Source organism: Loxodonta africana, chromosome X, assembly GCF_030014295.1.
Source record: "Loxodonta africana isolate mLoxAfr1 chromosome X, mLoxAfr1.hap2, whole genome shotgun sequence".
In the NCBI taxonomy this organism is placed as follows: domain Eukaryota; kingdom Metazoa; phylum Chordata; class Mammalia; order Proboscidea; family Elephantidae; genus Loxodonta; species Loxodonta africana.
In genome coordinates this window covers 42,320,025-42,338,724 of record NC_087369.1, presented here as the reverse complement: position 1 = coordinate 42,338,724, position 18,700 = coordinate 42,320,025, and the positions used below count along the sequence as shown (strand labels likewise).

Sequence of the window (18,700 nt, the reverse complement as noted above, 5' to 3'; positions counted from 1 at the left end):
ATCCGTCTATATGCTGCCTACAAGAGACACACCTTAGACTTAGAGACACAAACAAACTAAAACTCAAAGGATGGAAAAAATATATCAAGCAAACAACTATCAAAAAAAAGCAGAAGTACCAATATTAATTTCTGACAAAATAGACTTTGAAGCTAAATCCACCACAAAGGATAAAGAAGGACACTACATAATGATTAAAGGGACAATTGACCAGGAAGATATAACCATATTAAATATTTATGCACCCAAAGACAGGGCTGCAAAATACATAAAACAAACTTTAACAGAACTGAAAAGTGAGATAGACACCTCCACAATTATAGCAGGAGACTTCAACACACCACTTTCGGAGAAGGACAGGACTTCCACTAAGAAGCTCAATAGAGACACGGAAGACCTAATTGCTACGATCAACCAACTTGACCTCATAGATCTATACAGAACACTCCACCCAACAGCTGCAAAATACACCTTTTTTCTAGTGCACATGGAACATTCTCTAGAATAGATCACATATTAGGTCATAAAACAAACCTTTGCAGAATCCAAAACATCGAAATATTACAAAGCATCTTCTCAGACCACAAGGCCATAAAAGTGGAAATCAATAACAGAAAAATCAGGGAAAAGAAATCAAATACTTGGAAACTGAACAATACCCTGCTGAAAAAAAGACTGGGTTATAGAAGACATAAAGGAGGGAATAAAGAAATTCACAGAATGCAATGAGAATGAAAACATTTCCTATCAAAACCTCTGGGACACAGCAAAAGCAGTGCTCAGAGGTCAATTTATATCGATAAATGCACACATACAAAAAGAAGAAAGAGCCAAAATCAGAGAACTGTCCCTACAACTTGAACAAATAGAAAGCAAGCAACAAAAGCATCCATCAGGCACCAGAAGGAAATAAAAAAAAAAAAATTAGAGCTGAACTAAATGAATTAGAGAACAGAAAAACAACTGAAAGAATTAACAAAGTCAAAAGCTGGTTCTTTGAAAAAATTAACAAAATTGATAAACCATTGGCCAGACTGACTAAAGAAATACAGGAAAGGAAACAAATAACCCGAATAAGAAATGAGACGGGCCATATCACAACAGACCCAAATGAAATTAAAAGAATCATATCCAATTATTACGAAAAATTGTACTCTAACAAATTTGAAAACCTAGAAGAAATGGATGAATTCCTAGAAAAACACTACCTACCTAAACTAACACAATCCGAAGTAGAACAACTAAATAGACCCATAACAAAAAAAGAGATTGAAAAGGTAATCAAAAAACTCCCAACAAAAAAAAGCCCTGGCCCAGACGGCTTCACTGCAGAGTTCTACCAAACTTTCAGAGAAGAGTTAACACCACTACTACTAAAGGTATTTCAAAGCATAGAAACTGATGGAATACTACCTAACTCATTCTATGAAGCCAGCATATCCCTGATACCAAAACCAGGTAAAGACACCACAAAAAAAGAAAATTACAGACATATACCCCTCATGAACATAGATGCAAAAATCCTCAACAAAATTCTAGCGAATAGAATTCAACAACATATCAAAAAAATAATCCACCACGACCAAGCGGGATTTCTACCAGGTATGCAAGGTTGGTTCAATATTAGAAAAACCATTAATGTAATCCACCATATAAATAAAACAAAAGACAAAAACCACATGATCTTATCAATTGATGCAGAAAAGGCATTCCACAAAGACCAACACCCATTCATGATAAAAACTCTCAGCAAAATAGGAATAGAAGGAAAATTCCTCAACATGATAAAGGGCATCTATACAAAACCAACAGCCAACATCATTCTAAATGGAGAGAGCCTGAAAGCATTTCCCTTGCGAACGGGAACCAGACAAGGATGCCCTTTATCACCGCTCTTATTCGTTTTTTTTTTCTTATTCAACATTGTGCTAGAAGTCCTAGCCAGAGCAATTAGGCTAGACAAAGAAATAAAGGGCATCCGGATTGGAAAGGAGGAAGTAAAATTAGTTGTATTCGCGGATTACATGATCTTATACACAGAAAACCCTAAGGAATCCTCCACAAAACTACTGAAACTAATAGAAGAGTTCGGCAGAGTCTCAGGTTACAAGATAAACATACAAACATCACTTGGATTCCTCTACATCAACAAAAAGAACATCGAAGAGGAAATAACCAAATCAATACCATTCACAGTAGCCCCCAAGAAGATAAAATACTTAGGAATAAATCTTACCAAAGATGTAAAAGACCTATACAAAGAAAACTACAAAGTACTACTGCAAGAAACTAAAAGGGACCTACATACGTGGAAAAACATACCTTGCTCATGGATAGGAAGACTTAACATAGTAAAAATGTCCATTCTACCAAAAGCCATCTGTACCTACAATGCACTTCCGATCCAAATTCCAACGTCATTTTTTAATGTGATGGAGAAACAAATCACCAACTTCATATGGAAGGGAAAGAAGACTCGGATAAGTAAAGCATTACTGAAAAAGAAGAAGCAAGTGGGAGGCCTCACTCTACCTGATTTCAGAACCTATTATACAGCCACAGTAGTCAAAACAGCCTGGTACTGGTACAACAACAGGCACATAGACCGATGGAACAGAATTGAGAACCCAGATATAAATCCATCCACATATGAGCAGCTGATATTTGACAAAGGCCCAGTGTCAGTTAATTGAGGAAAAGATAGTCTTTTTAACAAATGGTGCTGGCATAACTGGATATTCATTTGCAAAACAATGAAACAGGACCCATACCTTACATCATGCACAAAAACTAACTCCAAGTGGATCAAAGACCTAAACATAAAGACTAAAACAATAAAGATCATGGAAGAAATAATAGGGACAACGTTAGGGGCACTCATACAAGGCATAAACAGAATACAAAACATTACTAAAAATGACGAAGAAAAACCAGATAACTGGGAGCTCCTAAAAATCATACACCTATGCTCATCTAAAAAAAAAAGACTTCACCAAAAGAGTAAAAAGACCACCTACAGATTGGGAAAAATTTTTCAGCTATGACATTTCTGACGCCTGATTTCTAAAATCTATATGATTCTGTTAAAACTCAACCACAAAAAGACAAACAACCCAATCGAGAAGTGGGCAAAGGATATGAACACGCACTTCACTAAAGAAGATATTCAGGTGGCTAACAGACACATGAGAAAATGCTCTCGATCATTAGCCATTAGAGAAATGCAAATTAAAACTATGATGAGATTCCATCTCACTCCAACAAGGCTGGCATTAATCCAAAAAACACAAAATAATAAATGTTGGAGGGGCTGCGGAGAGATTTGAACTCTTATTCACTGCTGGTGGGAATGTAAAATGGTACAACCACTTTGGAAATCTATCTGGCGTTTTCTTAAAAAGTTAGAAATAGAAGTACCATACAACCCAGAAATCCCACTCCTCAGAATATATCCTAGAGAAATAAGAGCCTTTACACGAACAGATATATGCACAAAAAGCTGGAAGCAACCAACGTGTCCATCAATAGATGAATGGTTAAATAAATTATGGTATATTCACACAATGGAATACTACGCATCGATAAAGAACAGTGAAGAATCTGTGAAACATTTCATAACATGGAGGAACCTGGAAGGCATTATGCTGAGTGAAATTAGTCAGATGCAAAAGGACAAATACTATATAAGACCACTATTATAAGTTCTTGAGAAATAGTATAAACTGAGAAGAACACATTCTTTTGTGGTTACGAGAGGGGGGAGGGAGGGTGGGAGAGGGTTATTTACTGATTAGTTAGTAGATAAGAACTACTTTAGGTGAAGGGAAGGACAATACTCAATACACGGAAGGTCAGCTCAACTGGACTGGACCAAAAGCAAAGAAGTTTCCGGGATACACTGAATGCTTCGAAGATCAGCGGAGCAAGGGCAGGGGTTTGGGGACTATGGCTTAAGGGGACTTCTAAGTCAATTGGTATAATAAACTCTATTATGATAACATTCTGCATCCCACTTAGAAGTGTGGTGTCTGGGGTCTTAAATGCTAACAAGCGGCCATCTAAGATGCATCAACTGGTCTCCACACATCTGGATCAAAGGAGAATGAAGAACACCAAGGTCACAGGATAACTATGAGCCCGAGACAGAAAGGGCCACATGAACCAGAGACTTACATCATCCTGAGACCAGAAGAACTAGATGGTGCCCGGCCACAACCGATGACTGCTCCGATGGGGAACACAACAGAGAACTCCTGAGGGAGCAGGAGTACAGTGGGATGCAGATCCCAAATTTTCATAAAAAGACCAGACTTAATGGTCTGACTGAGACTAGAAGAATCCTGGCGGTCATGGTCCCCAAACCTTCTGTTGGCCCAGGACAGGAACCATTCCCGAAGACTGCTCATCAGACATGGAAGGGACTGGACAATGGGCTGGAGAGAGATGCTGATGAAGAGTGAGCTACTCGTATCAGGTGGATACTTGAGACCATATTGGTATCTCCTGCCTGGAGGGGAGAGGGGAGGGTAGAGAGGGTTAGAAACTGGAAAAAGGGTCACGAAAGGAGAGACTGGAAGAAGGGAGCGGGCTGACTCATTAGGGGGAGAGTAAATGGGAGTATGTAGTAAGGTGTATATAAGCTTACATGTGACAGACTGACTTGATTTGTAAACTTTCACTTAAAGCACAATAAAAATTATTAAAAAAAAAACCTTTGATGATTATGAGGTAAGGGGATGGGTGTACAGGGGAAATCACTAGATAGTAGATAAGAGGTAAATTTTTTTTTTTTTGGTGAAGGGAAGAGAACACACAATATAGGGGAAATCAGTACAACTTGACTAAGGTAAAGTCACAGAAGCTTCCTAGACACATTCAAACACCTTGAGGGACCAAGTTACTGGGGTTGAGGGCTGGTGACCATGGTCTTGGAGGACATCTAGCTCAATTGGCATAACATAGTTCACAAAGAAAATGTTCTACAGCCTACTTTGTGAGAAGCATCTGGGGTCTTAAAAGCTTATGAGCAGTCATCTAAGATACATCTATTGCTCCCATCCCATACTGAGCAAAGAAGAATGAAGAAAACCAATGACAAAAGGGAAAGATTAATCCAAAGGACTAATGGACCACATGAACCACGGCCTCCACCAGCCTGAGCCTAGAAAAACTGGTTGGTGCCTGGCTATCACCACAGACTGCTCTGACAGGGATCACAATAGAGGGTCCCAGAGAGAGCAGGAGAAAAATGTAAAACAAAATTCAAATTCACCAAAAAAAAAAAAAAAAAGACCAGACTTATAGTCTGACAGAGACGGGAGGAACCCCGAGACTTGGCCCCCCAAACACCCTGCTAACTCAGAACTGAAGCCACTCCCAAAGTCTACCTTTCAGCAAAAGATTAGAAAAAAAATAGATTGGACAGGCCTATAAAACAATAACACATGTGAGGAATGTGCTTCTTGGTTCAATCAGGTATAAGAGGTCAAATGGGCAACACCTGCCCAAAAACAAAGATGAGAAGGCAGGAAGGGCCACGAAAACTGGACAAATGGAGATGGAGAACCCAGGACAGAAAGGGAAAGGGGGAGACTGCCTACCCAACATGGGGATTGCAACCAATGTCACAAAACAAGTTGTGTTTAAATTTCTGAATGAGAAACTAATTTGCACTGTAAACTTTCACCTAAAAGACAATAATTTTTTCTTAAATACAGAAATGGCTCTCCTAACACATATTTACAAATAATTTCTTCATCCAGTATCAAAGAACATTAAAATAAATTCACCTAAATTTTAATCAATTTTAATTTTTCCTATGAACTGTACAGATTTCCAGCTGTGTTCTTTGTTTTCATGGCTCCTGAATTCATTTAATGAGGCTAGTGCCATGTCTTTGAGATATTTTCCTCTGCTGTCCTTTTGTATGAGACATTGAACTAGCTTGTGAGAGTCTTTGCCAAATCCAGTAAAAACGTCATTGTACAGTGCCAGAAGAGAAAAATGAGTCACACAGTAGCATCTTTTTTTTTTTTTTACTGTCAGTAATTAACAAGTGTAATCAGGCAAACTGAGCAAGGCTTGGAGAGTAGAGTCCCTTTGAAACTCAGGATGTTAAGGATGCCTTTTTAAAATGGTCAACACAGTCATGATGGTGCTATCACAAGCTTCTGTCTTTGTAAAAGCAGCATTCTTTGAAGCGTTCCCCTTATCTCATCTCCAGGTTGAAAACATGCCCATCTTAGCAGCTTACATTACCATGCCCTGTTCTTTAGCAGGAACTCTATTAATTGCCTGAACATTTGAACAAGTACTTGCTGAGGTACCTTCTAAAGTAAGCACCTAATGATCCCCTTTGCTAATGACCTGATGAGCAGACTGAAAAGAAAGAGAGGAAATGAGAAGGAAGGTGTTACTCTGTCCTGAGCAGCTCTCTTCTCCATATGGCCACAGTGAAAGGCAAAAACCAGGACATTCTCCAAATCCACCTGAAGCTTTTGGAACTGAGTATGAGCCAAGTCATAATGAGCTACTCTTGAAGCTTCCACTGATAGCTAGCTACCTTGAGGGCCATGGATTAGTTCCAGAACTGTGACCAGTATTTCTGTTGTTCTTGTTGTTGTTTTGTTTTATTAATTTTATTTTGTTAAATTTCTAAACCATCAAGGAGTGGTATTTTTTCTAAAATACAATAAAAATAAATTACTCTGCGGACCACACTTTTAAGTACTGTCGTTAGGTGCCGTCAAGCCCCTTCCAACTCATAACGACCCTACAGGATAGATTAGAGCTGCCCCGTAAGGTTTCCAAGAAGCACCTGGTGGATTCGAACGGCCGACTTTTGGTTAGCAGCCTGAGCTCAAAAGTTTGAGTAGTACTGCTAAGTTTAAGCCACTGTTTGATAACCCTGGAGGAAGTGATGGTTGGGAAAGAATCAGAATCCCTGGGGCAAATCAATCTCTAAGAGTGAAAACAGGGACAAAGACTGACTTTTAACAAGGTTCAGGAAGATATTTTCCATGATTAATCCATAAACTTTGGGGCTGCCTACCAGGGCCCAGATTAGGGTGAGGCAAGCAAGGCTCCTAGGGTGCATAATTTAAGGAGGCACTGTCAGCGTCAGCACACCCTAGTCCCAGCCCTGCTGCCTACAGTAGCATCTGATCAAATAACTTCACCTGAGTGTCAGAAGAAAGAAACAATGAAGATATACTCGTTTAATAAGGACAGTAATGGACAGATACCACAGCTCTCTTCCATTACACAATAGAATTCTCAAGCCGCTTTCACATGTATTATAACATTATGCCAACCACAACTCCCTGAGGCTAGAAGTGCAGATGGTATTATCTCCCCCTCAGAGATGAATAAACAAGTTTAGGAAGACTCTAGGATTTGATCAAGGTGGTAGAGTTAGAACTGAAATTCAGACCTTCTGAATCCACATCTAGTATTCTTCTCACTATACTACATCACACCCAGTCTCTCTCTAAGGTCTTTTTTAGCACTCCGATTTTATAATCTATGTTGATTAGAATTATTTATGAAGCCCACTGTGGTGGCGGGTTAATATTAACAACAAGATGACCTCAAAATTTGTCTACTGTCTACTGAGAAATAACCTTGTAAGTAAACAAAAAATAAACACAAGGAATTCATATAATGGTTCTTAATGCTGGGCATCAAAGTTTTAAGGGCACCAAAACCACTTATAAATGTTTATAAATAGTACAGTGTCTTAGTCATCTAGTGCTGCTACAACAGAAATACCACAAGTGGATGGCTTTAACAAAGAGAAATTTATTCTCTCACAGTTTAAGAGGCTAGAAGTCCAAATTCAGGGCATCAGTTCCAGGGGAAGGCTCTCTCTGTCGGCTTTGGAAGAAGGTCCTTGTCATCAGTCTTCCCCTGGTCCACATTGGGCCCAAAGGACACACTCTGCTCCTGGTGCTGCATTCTTGGTGGTATGAAGTCCCTGTCTCTCTGCTCACTTCTCTCTTTTATATCTCAAAAGAGATTGGCTTAAGACACTATCTAGTCTTGTAAGTCTCATCAGTATAACGGCCGTTAATCCATCTTATTAACATCATAGTGATAGGATTTACAACACACAGGGAAATCATATCAGATGACAAAATGGCAGACAATCATACAATACCGGAAAGCATGACCTAACAAGTTGACACTTATTTTGGGGGACACAATTCAATCCATGACATAAAGTCAATTTTTTTTAAACCTTGCTATCAACAAAGCTTGGAAGCCATCAGAAGCAAAGGGTAACTTTGCTAAGCGTTATTATATAAGAAGCTGGGATTAGAGCAGGTCTGTCTAGCAAAAAGCTGAGCTCTCTCTACCTATAATGGGAGATGTCCAGAGAAGAGCAGAAGAAAATAAAATACCCTTGGCAGAAAGCATTATGTAGTCTGTTAGTCTTTCTCTGCACAGCCCTGCTTCTGACAAAAACTTTCTGACGCTAACAAGAAATACAATTTTAAGCATTCACAGAAACACCCTGAGTTGCACATGTACTTTCCTGGCTGCAGTGGATTAATATGGCGAGCGTCTAAATTACTTAAAAGCAAAGAGAAACTTACCCCTTCCCATGATTTCTCGTGGTCTCTGGCAGGTCCTTGGATGACGATTCCCTGTACAAAACACAGCACATACACACCATCAGCTTTCCAGAGGCTGCGTCATTACATCAGATAAACTCCATTAAAGCTGATGCGGTCAACATGAGCATTTCATGTCACTACATTTCAATCTTGTCCCCTTACATAAATGTTTTCTCCATCACAAACAGACATCTAACCTCAGAGGGCAGAAACATGGCATTCTAGAAACATGGGCTTTACAGCAACTTGCTTTGACCTTTTACTGGCAGTAGTTTCTGTCCTTGCCAAATAAAAACCATCACACTGGACATAGCCTTATCTATTAGGAAGATAGTTATATCAACAAAAACTGGTGGATAAAAATGCCAAAAGGCTCAGTTTTAACAACCAGACTAGCATGTCATTAGCTTGCCTGTCCCTGGCCTCCCCTCAGTGTCACTCCGTGGCAAATCCAGTGCCCTTTATAGTGTAACCTTTTCCTGAGCATGGTGTCAAACAGCAGCTACTCTAATCAAATTATCCCTGAGGCTAAGCAGTCCACAGAGTTATTCCCAGTAACAGTATAGACCAATGAACATGAAATAATGACGCCAGAAACTTTGGAGAAACAAACAAAAAAAACCACACACTGCCAATGCAGGAGGGGTGGTAGGCATCTAGGAGAAACAATTCTATTTTTAAAAGATTACAAAACATATACATACACAGAAGCTAATTCATACCATAGCCCTTCATTTTCTACAGAGTTCAATCATAGAGGTACCATTTACTGTTTATCTGCCAACTTCCTGACATTAAGCTAAGCACCCAAGAGGCAGGTGTGTAAGACTTCATCCACTGGCCTGTTTCGGAATTTAGAACCTACTTGAAGCTAGGCATATATGAAACAAAGAGAGACAATCAGGGAATAAATAACAGACAGAGTCCTGTAACTAGCTGGGTGACCCTGGATAAATTACTTTCTATTTCAAATTCCTTACAAATGGAGGGGGCTGAACTAAATGAGTATTCTACAAAGTGCCCTCCATGGGATGTTACCAAAAACAAACCAACCAAACCCATTGCCGTACTGTCAATTCCGACTCATAGTGACTGTGTAAGACAGAGTAGAACTGTTCCACAGGGTTTCCAAGGAGCGGCTGGTGGAGTTCAACTGCCGACCTTTGAGTTAGCAGCCAAACTGCTTAACCATTGTGCCACCAGGGCCCCATGGGATGTTAAGGAGAGTGTTATTCAAAAAAGGGTTCTTTGATCAGATAAATTTAGAAAATGCTGCCTTAAGTTTAAATACCTTTCTTTATTACAAGGCTTTTCAAAGCCTTTAAAATGGTAGTGAGCAATGTGACAAAAGTATGCAGTCTCTTGATTTGTTTGGTCAAAGTCCTTTTTGGAAGCAACATCTCTCAGAACTTGTATTCTTTGGAACTCAGTTTGGGAAATGGTGCACAAGATACCTACGTAAAGCCCCCTGAAGCTCTGAAATGCTATTATTTTATAACAAGTTATTAATTGATGGAATAAAGTTAACGTAAAACAAATCAAGAAAGAAGTCAAGGGCCTTGGAGTCTCAGAATTTTGGAGCTGAAAGGAACTTTAGAAATGATCTAATAATTTCTTATCACCTCCTCCCCCTTTTTAAAGCAGCAAACAGCCCTCAAAAAAATCTTATGCAACACACCAATATTTAAAATGGATTAGGGCAGAACTCTTCAGGTTGAACTAGGGTAGAAGGCTGGAGTCCCCCACACTGGGATTCTCCCTTGAAGCAGCCTGGATATACTTTATCAGAAACCCAATGCCATAGGAAAGAGAGATTAGAATCTAGTGACCCCTGACCCTTTAGATGAAGCTATTCTGGAAGGGCTTTAGGAAAGAGCTGGAACCCTTATACACACTGACAGACAAGTCCTTCATCTATGCCAAGTATCATCTCAATTTTAACTGTAATTCCTCCAAATGAGATCAATAAAATAACCGTTACATAAATAGCATTACAAAACCTTTCTTGCACAAAAAACCATAAGAAAGATAATACACTAAAATGTAATCCCTGCACAAATGAGGAGCTGCTAGCTTTAAGCTGGGGAGTGACATGGTTAAACTTGGATTTTAAAAAGATATATTTGGCAGCAGAAAAGAGATCTGAGGGGTGAGAATGGCTGAGGGACCTGAGCCAGTGAGATCAGAGATGCTAGGTCAATCTGGCAGGACTTCTTGTATTTTATTTCTTGTTTATTCTTCAATATTTAATAAAGCCTTTTGGAAAAGAGTCAAGTTTATCTCAGTCGTATTAGGGAGAACCACAAAGGAAAGGGCTGTCAGGATTTTCAAAGGGGAATTGCCTCTCCAGAGGTCAGCATGGTGGACATAAGAGGCAACAGAGGCAGCTATCTTCCAGGGGAAGATGAAACCAAGGACGCAAAAATCAATACTACCTGTCAGGCACCTCACCTAGTTTTCTAGAAGTAAATCTCCAAAGATCAGAATTTTGTTTTAAAGAAGACAATTTCCTAACAAAGACATGGAGCTCAAGGCCTACTGTCCATATCATCTCGAACCCCAGAAGCACTCCCCCAGTCCCAGGCTGCCTCCCTGCTTCTTCCTCTGTCACTGGAGTTTAGCTTGCCCTTCTGCTCAGCTGGTGTGTGTGTATAGATCCCTACCCCAAACTACACATTACTTCTAAGGTAATGGAAACACACTTAAAAATAACATCAAAAAAGCAGCTTTTAGCCAGACATTAGGAAATCTAAATAAAAACCAATGTTCCATGGGTTTACCCAGTGTGGCCTTAAACACTCTAAAATCACCTTCGTTAATAGTTACACCACACTCCAGCCAGAGTGGCCTCTACTCATCCCTTAAACATGCTTTGAACTCTTCCAACTCTATGCCTCCCCCCAACACACACACACATTATTTACACCTACTAACAAACTCCGTTCATCCTTCGATATCAGTAGTGAAGCCTTCCTTCATTACCAGAGCAGAAACTACTTTGAACTCCCATATAATATGGAGCTTAGGTGCTACCTTATGCAGGTGGACATACCTTATAGTATCCACCAGAATGCCCAATTCTCAGATGGCAAGCAATCTATCTTCTATACTTGTGTCTAGTTTGTGCACAGCACTAGCTCATTCCTACTGAGAGTTTCAGCAGCCCTACACAAATCAGACTTACAAGAAGCTCTCTTACCAAGCGTGTTCAGGACACATCATGTTTGCCTACGTCCATTAGTACAGATCAGTGCTTCAAACTCCAGTCATTCACTTACCACATTAATCAATTTTATGACTTTTAATAAATCCATTTACTGTCAACACTTATTTACTTAATGTTTCTTTCAATTAAGTCACTTTATTACTTAAGTATACCCTTTAGCCTTGTCCTATAAAATAGTATGTGACAGCATGGGCCCAATGTGTTACATACATATTTTTTCACCTACTTATTTTGTATATCACAAGCAGTACACTTTGTGAAACACTGTTCATTCCTTTCTTTATTCAGTCCAGAAATATTTGGTGACTGTATTCTACTTGCCAGGCACTGTTCTATGTTTTAGGAAAGGGGTTCTCAACTGGGGGTGATTTTTGGCCCCCCTCCTCAGATGACATTTGGCAATGTCTGCAGACCTCTTTGGTTTTCACAACTGGGAAGGAGTGCTACTACCATCTAGTGCGTAGAGGCCAGGGATGCTGCTAAATATCCTACTATGCACAGGCTGGCCCCCTACAACAAAAGTGTATCTGATCCAAAATCTTGCTAGTGTCAAATTGGAGAAACCCTGCTTTGGAGGAAAAGTGGCAAACAAGAGAGAAAATTCCCCTGCTTTTGCAGCTTCCAATCTTAGTGACAGAATGGTATAGATGATATAGTCTCCCAATATATTCAAGTAAGATTCATCAGTCTACAGTTCTCAGGATTAATTTTCTGTGAGGCAGCACTGAGCAGATTCTGGTACAGCGGCCTCTTCTATAATGGCAGATTATACACATCCAAGTGAAGAGTTTCACCAGCAGGTCAGACCATGGGCTTTGCCACCATGCATATAGGGTCGCTATGAGTTGGAATTGACTCAACAGCACTGGATTTGTTTTTTTTTTTTTTTTTGGTTATACCTGGCTGTGAGGCTGCCTTGCCAATTACTAGCTATCTGACTTTCGGCAAGTTATTTAACCTCTTTAAGCCTTGGTTTCCTCATCCATAATGGGGTTATTAGTGGTATCCTTAATTTCACAGGCTTTTGCGGAGGATTAACTGAGAACAATTAGAACAGTTTTTGGTAACAGTAAATACACAGAAATCAGGACCTATAAGGATAATAAAAACTTTTTCTCCCAAAATAATATCTTGGTTCAGTCAGGTTCTGGGGGTTTATCTTCTAGTTGGTCAATCTCTTCAATACATTAAGTATAACTATTACTATTTATTTTAAGAGAGAGGGTAGTACAGGTAGTCCCCGACTTACAATGAGACTCCATTCCAAAAACTTGGTTGTAAGTTGGTTGTTAAGTCAAATACTTCTTTTTTCTATTTTTTTAAAGTTTTCACAGCCTGCTATAAGGCAGTGTTTTGAACAGTAAATAATAACATTGAACATGTGTGAGTGAACATCTGAGAATATCAGCAAATTACACACTGAAATATAGTATGTAAGTACATATACTAATGATAAGATGTACCAAAAATAAAACAGACAGTTCTAGGTACAGTTCTTCGTAAGTCGAGGACTACCTGTGTAATATATATTTTATGAGCTAAATTTTCAAGATGAAACTTTGATTTTAAAGTTTTAGCTTTAGTCACATTTACTATTTAAGTTTGGAATGTGTACCCCCAATTCTCAAAGAGCTTCCTTTGCCATTTTTGATGTGCCCTACATGTGTTCCCCTAACTTATCCTAGCCTTCTTAAGACATTCATAGCCTGAAAACTCCTAATCCTGGTAGTTATTCTTCTAGTAATCCTCTGAGATTCAATTATATCTAGCTGTTTATTAGTTACCAAAACTGCATGCTACATTTTAACTTGTAGAGAAGCACTTCTATGTTGGCTTTGCTTTCAGCCACATGGTTCTCTCATGGCTGGTTAGGTAGGCCAATTACTTTACTATCCACCACTGCACTCAAACGTATCATCACATTAACCTCTGGCTACCCTACTAAGGAGCCCTGGTGGCACAGTGGTTAAGAGATCGGCTGCTAACCAAGAAGTCAGCAGTTCAAATCCACCAGCCGTTCCTTGGAAACCCTATGGGACAGTTCTACTCTGTCCTATAGGGTCACTATGAGTCCGAATTGGCTCAATGGCAACAGGTTTGGGTTTTTTGGTACCCTACTAAAGACTGTGTCAGTCCTGGCTTCCTGCTCTTTCTCAAGCCCTAGAGCACTTCTGATTTTTAAGGGAAATAGAGCATTGTCTAGAGATAAGGTGTTCCCTGGAGTCCATTCCCTCCTCACCCTCTCTCTTAAAGTCACAGCTCTCTTCAGCTGTTTAATAAACCTATCTTCTGTAAGAGATAGGTTTATTTTACTCAACCTGTGAGTATTTCATCTTAGCATCTCCCCTGATTCCACATCCTCCAAATAATAAAGATTCAAACGGTATTTTTTGTATATCTACTAAGGCAAAAAAAAAAATTTTTTTAAGGCAGTTTCACATACATCATTTTATCAGTGCTCACGACAACCCTATAAGGTAGGTACTATAATACTTATTGATAAATGGTTTAATTAAATTTCAGAGAAACTGATCTTCTCATGTCCACATAGCTAGTAAGTAGTAGTATCATAGCATTGTTTTTAACTTTATCAACTTATTTACATCAAAAGTACTCACATAAGAAAAAAAGTGCTCATATAATAGCTGTACAGCTCAATGGCTTTTCATAGACGTGCCTATATATCTGGCATCCAGATCAATCTTCAGAACACATTCCAGGCTTTTAACTCAGGGCTTCTATACCAAGTTCTGTGCTCTTTCATTCATATATTTAGTCATTCAACAGATATGTACTTACTGCTTACTACATTTCAGTAATTTTTTTGAGTACTGGGGATTTAATGGTAAGACAGATAGGATCCCTGCCCTAAAAATGCTTAGTCTATGGGGCAGTCATAATTTTTTAAAAAGTAAATAAAGGAACTTTAAGTAGTAGAGGTTTGTGAAGAAGTTCAGGATGGCTTCAGCACAACAAGAGAGGGTTGGAGACAGGGCTTTACTGGCTGGTAAAGAGTTTGGATTTTATTCTAAAAGCAGTGGGAAACCACTAAATGATATACCTGCATTCATAAAACGATCTATTCACTAAGAGTTTGCTTAATTCTACAGTTACCCTAAGCTTTAAGTACTAATCCTGGTGGTGCAGTGGCTAAGAGCTATGGCTGCTAACCAAAAGGTTGGCAGTTCGAATCCATGAGGCGCTCCTTGCAAACCCTACGGGGCAATTCTACTCTGTCCTATAGGGTCGTTATGAGTTGGAATCGACTCAACAGCAAAGGGTTTGGTTTTTTGTTTTTTTTTTTGATGTGCCATTTGGAGCCCTGGTGGCACAGTGGTTTAGTGTTCAGCTGTGAGTCAGAATCAACTTGATGGCAACGGGTTGGTTTGGTTATACGCCCTTCACTCCTCCAGGCCCCTTATAATACAATAAAGATCATAAAGGTCTGAATCCATCTGCCCTTTCCTCTCCCTCTCTCTCTCACACACACATTATTCCTCCCAGTGCTATACACTAGGCAGCACCAAAAGTGGTACCTCATATTGCCAAATTCCAGGGGTTCCAAGGGTGCTTAGCTGTTAGAAGCTGGAGAGCAAAGCTAGGCAAGATACGCAAATGAGGACAGATCAAGTCATTTCAGTCTGTTCTCTAATTATCCTCTGATTTGGGTAGAATAATATATAACATTCAGCACAGACATATTTTTAATTGAATAAATATATACTGTGTGTCTACTCAAATACACACTGTATGTCTACTACATGCCTAGGTACTGGGGATACAGTAGTAAACAGAAGAGACAAAAACCCCTGCCCTCATGAAACTTGCAATTAAGGGGGGATAAATAATTAACCAAATAAATAAAATAAATACTGGTATGCACCAAGGAGAAAAAAAAAATAATAAGGCAGAAAAGGGAGACAGGAATTAGTTAAATGATAATGAATTTCTGTGTAAGACAAGCACTTCTGATTTTATAATACTTATCTTTTTCCTCATTTACCAGTGAAACAGCTACCGGTGTATATCAGGCGTCAGCAAAATTTTTCCTTAAAGGGCCAGAGGGGAAATTTTTTTTTTAATAATTTTTATTTTGCTTTAAGTGAAAGTTTACAAATCAAGTCAGTCTCTCACACAAAAGCCCATATACACCTTGCTACACACTCCCAATTACTTTCCCCCTAATGAGACAGCCTGCTCTCTCCCTCCACTCTCTCTTTTTGTGTCCTTTTCGCCAGCTTCTACTCCCCTCCAGGCAGGAGATGTCAACATAGCCTCAAGTGTCCACCTGATCCAAGAAGCTCACTCCTCACCAGCATCCCTCTCCAACCCATTGCCTAGTCCAATTCATGTCTGAAGAGTTGTCTTCAGGAATGGTTCCTGTCCTGGGCCAATAGGAGGTCTGAGGGCCATGACCACCGGGGTCCGGTCCTTCCAGCAGAGAGGAAATATTTTAAGCTTTGCAGGCCATATAATTTTTGTCACAACTACCCAAATCTTCCATTGTAGCACAAAAACAGCCACAGACAATACATAAGTGAATGTGTGTGGCTGTATTCCAATAAATATTTATGGAAACTGAAATTGGAATTTCACATAATTTTCATGCGTCACATAATATTTTTTTAAAGATTTTTCAACCTTTTAAAAATGTAAAAGCCATTCTTAGCTCTTAGCAACAGGTCATTATTTGCCACCCCTTGGTGTCTGTGAGGGAAACCCCAGTGGCGTAGTGGTTAAGTGCTATGGCTGCTAACCAAAAGGTTAACAGTTCAAATCCACCAGGCGCCCACTGGAAACTATGCAGCAGCAGTTCTACTCTGTTCTATAGGGTCGCTAAGAGTCGAAATCCACTGGATGGGAACGGGTTTGGTTTTTTCTTTTTTCGGGTTTGGCATCTGATTCTCATAAATCAACAAGTTAAAAGAAATACAAGAAAGCCCAGCATGGGTATTATTGAAACTCTTAGGGGGCAGGGAGTTTATGTTAATGGAGGAGGAACAACTCAGAAAAGGAGGGTGAGAAGGGCTGCACAACTGGAAGAACCTAATCACTGTCACTGAATTGTACATGTAGAAATTGTTAGATTGGTGTATGTTCTGCTGTGTATATGCTCAACAACAAAAATAAAATAAATTATTAAAAAAATTATCAAAACACAAAGATCCAGTATCTTCAGTAACAAGTTATAAAATTCCCTAATAACTTCCAAGTTAGAGATATTAATTTTACATGATGGTGGGACTTATATTTCAAACACATAATGAAATATTAAAGATAATGGTACAACTAAATCATGCTAAAACTATAGAAGCACCTCAGTGAATAAAAAAGAAGTCATCACAAACTATATCAAGTAATCCATACACCCTACAAATCACCTGATGGAGTCAACTGTACCCCTTATCAGGAGTAATTTCATCCACAGCGACGTTTCAATTCTCACTTCCATCCCCAATAAAACCCAAACCTATATATCCAGTCTTGACCTTTCCCCTGAATTCCACAATTCCAGACGGCTCAGAGAAACCTACATCTGAATATCTTGCCACCACCTGACACACCATGGATCTAAAACCATGTATTTTCTCCATACACATGTAAATTCTCTTTCCCTTCTAATGGTACCTTCATTATCTCATTCAACCCAAGTGTTACAGGATAACGTTACATATTAGCTAAAGTTTTGTTTCTCCCAGTTCTCTTTTTTTCCTTTCTTTACTCCTTACCTGTCACCCCCACCCCCCCCAACCACGTAGCTAAGCCATTCTGTGCTCATTGGCTCAAATAAAAGACAAGCTTGGGTCAGAAAAAGAGAAAAAAAAAAGTAAGTCTCCCTAACTTTGGCTTCCAAGGTCCTTATGGGAAAGGAGAGATCTTCTGGCAGAGACAAAATGATTAAAAAAAAATTGGTGAGAGAGGAGTTCCCCCCTCCAATTCCACTCAGTCCTTATCTATGTTTAGATTGGAAAGCTTTCCTGACCTAAAGAGAGGAAAGAAGTTAGTAGGGCCAGGATAGAAGGGCCAGACCTGAAGGGACCCAAACAGATTTAAAACAATACGCCTATCTTAGTAAGGGGTGTTGTTCGAATGCCCAAGAGCCCCTTGGGGATGGGTTCAGCATCACTTGACCTTCACAAGAGCAAGCATATGGACAGAATCCTTCCTAGTGATGAATGGTGAGGGCGTCCCCTGGACAGCAGCCATCCCCTGCTGGAAGGATGCCTATCCATTCTTCAGGCTTTAGTCAGTTCCTGTCCATGTGCCCCATGTAGACAGCCCTCCTTGCAATTTCCCAGGACCATAAGCCCCAAAGAAGAGCAGAACTCCAGACACTTCGTGGGGGTGATGATGGTAGTCGTGGTTATGGAACGTCTCCTACTTGGAATTAGCAGGGTGAGAATGGCGGTGGCAGGCAGCTGAACAGAACCAGTTTGAGATTCTCTTCAGCCAGGACAGTAATAAAACACATTCCCGCGACAAAAGTTTAAAACAGTAGCAGTGCCTTGGCTTAATCTAACATAACCAATCAATAAGTCCCCCTGACTCTTCCTTTGCTGTATCTCTAATACCTGATCCCAGTCTTTTCATTTGTCACCTCTACAATCTCTCATATTTCTTTAAGTAGATAGTAGTAAGCTTCCTGAGGACAGAAAATATCTTCTTTGGCTTTCACACAGGATATACACTTAGTATGTGCTCAAGGAATAGCTATAGTACATGTGTAGTCACTATTACCAAAGTGATCACTAACAACTTTTAATGCAGAAATGCAATCGGCATTTTGAAGTCTTGGTTTATACGGTCTTGAGATTCTCTGAAGCATCCTATTTCACGTATCTCTCAGTGTACGAAA

The 18,700-nt window shown here is 39.6% G+C and overlaps 1 protein-coding gene across 1 annotated transcript in view; it reads right to left on the bottom strand.

Annotated features, from left to right (window-relative positions):
- PRRG1 (proline rich and Gla domain 1) overlaps window positions 1-18,700 on the bottom strand; it is a 151,211-nt gene that overhangs the window by 98,734 nt on the left and 33,777 nt on the right. Inside the window, exon 2 of the mRNA XM_023541297.2 lies at window positions 8,598-8,648. Within this exon, the coding sequence (XP_023397065.1) occupies window positions 8,598-8,607 (10 nt within the window). The 5' untranslated portion in view covers window positions 8,608-8,648. The remainder of the gene's footprint in view (window positions 1-8,597; window positions 8,649-18,700) is intronic.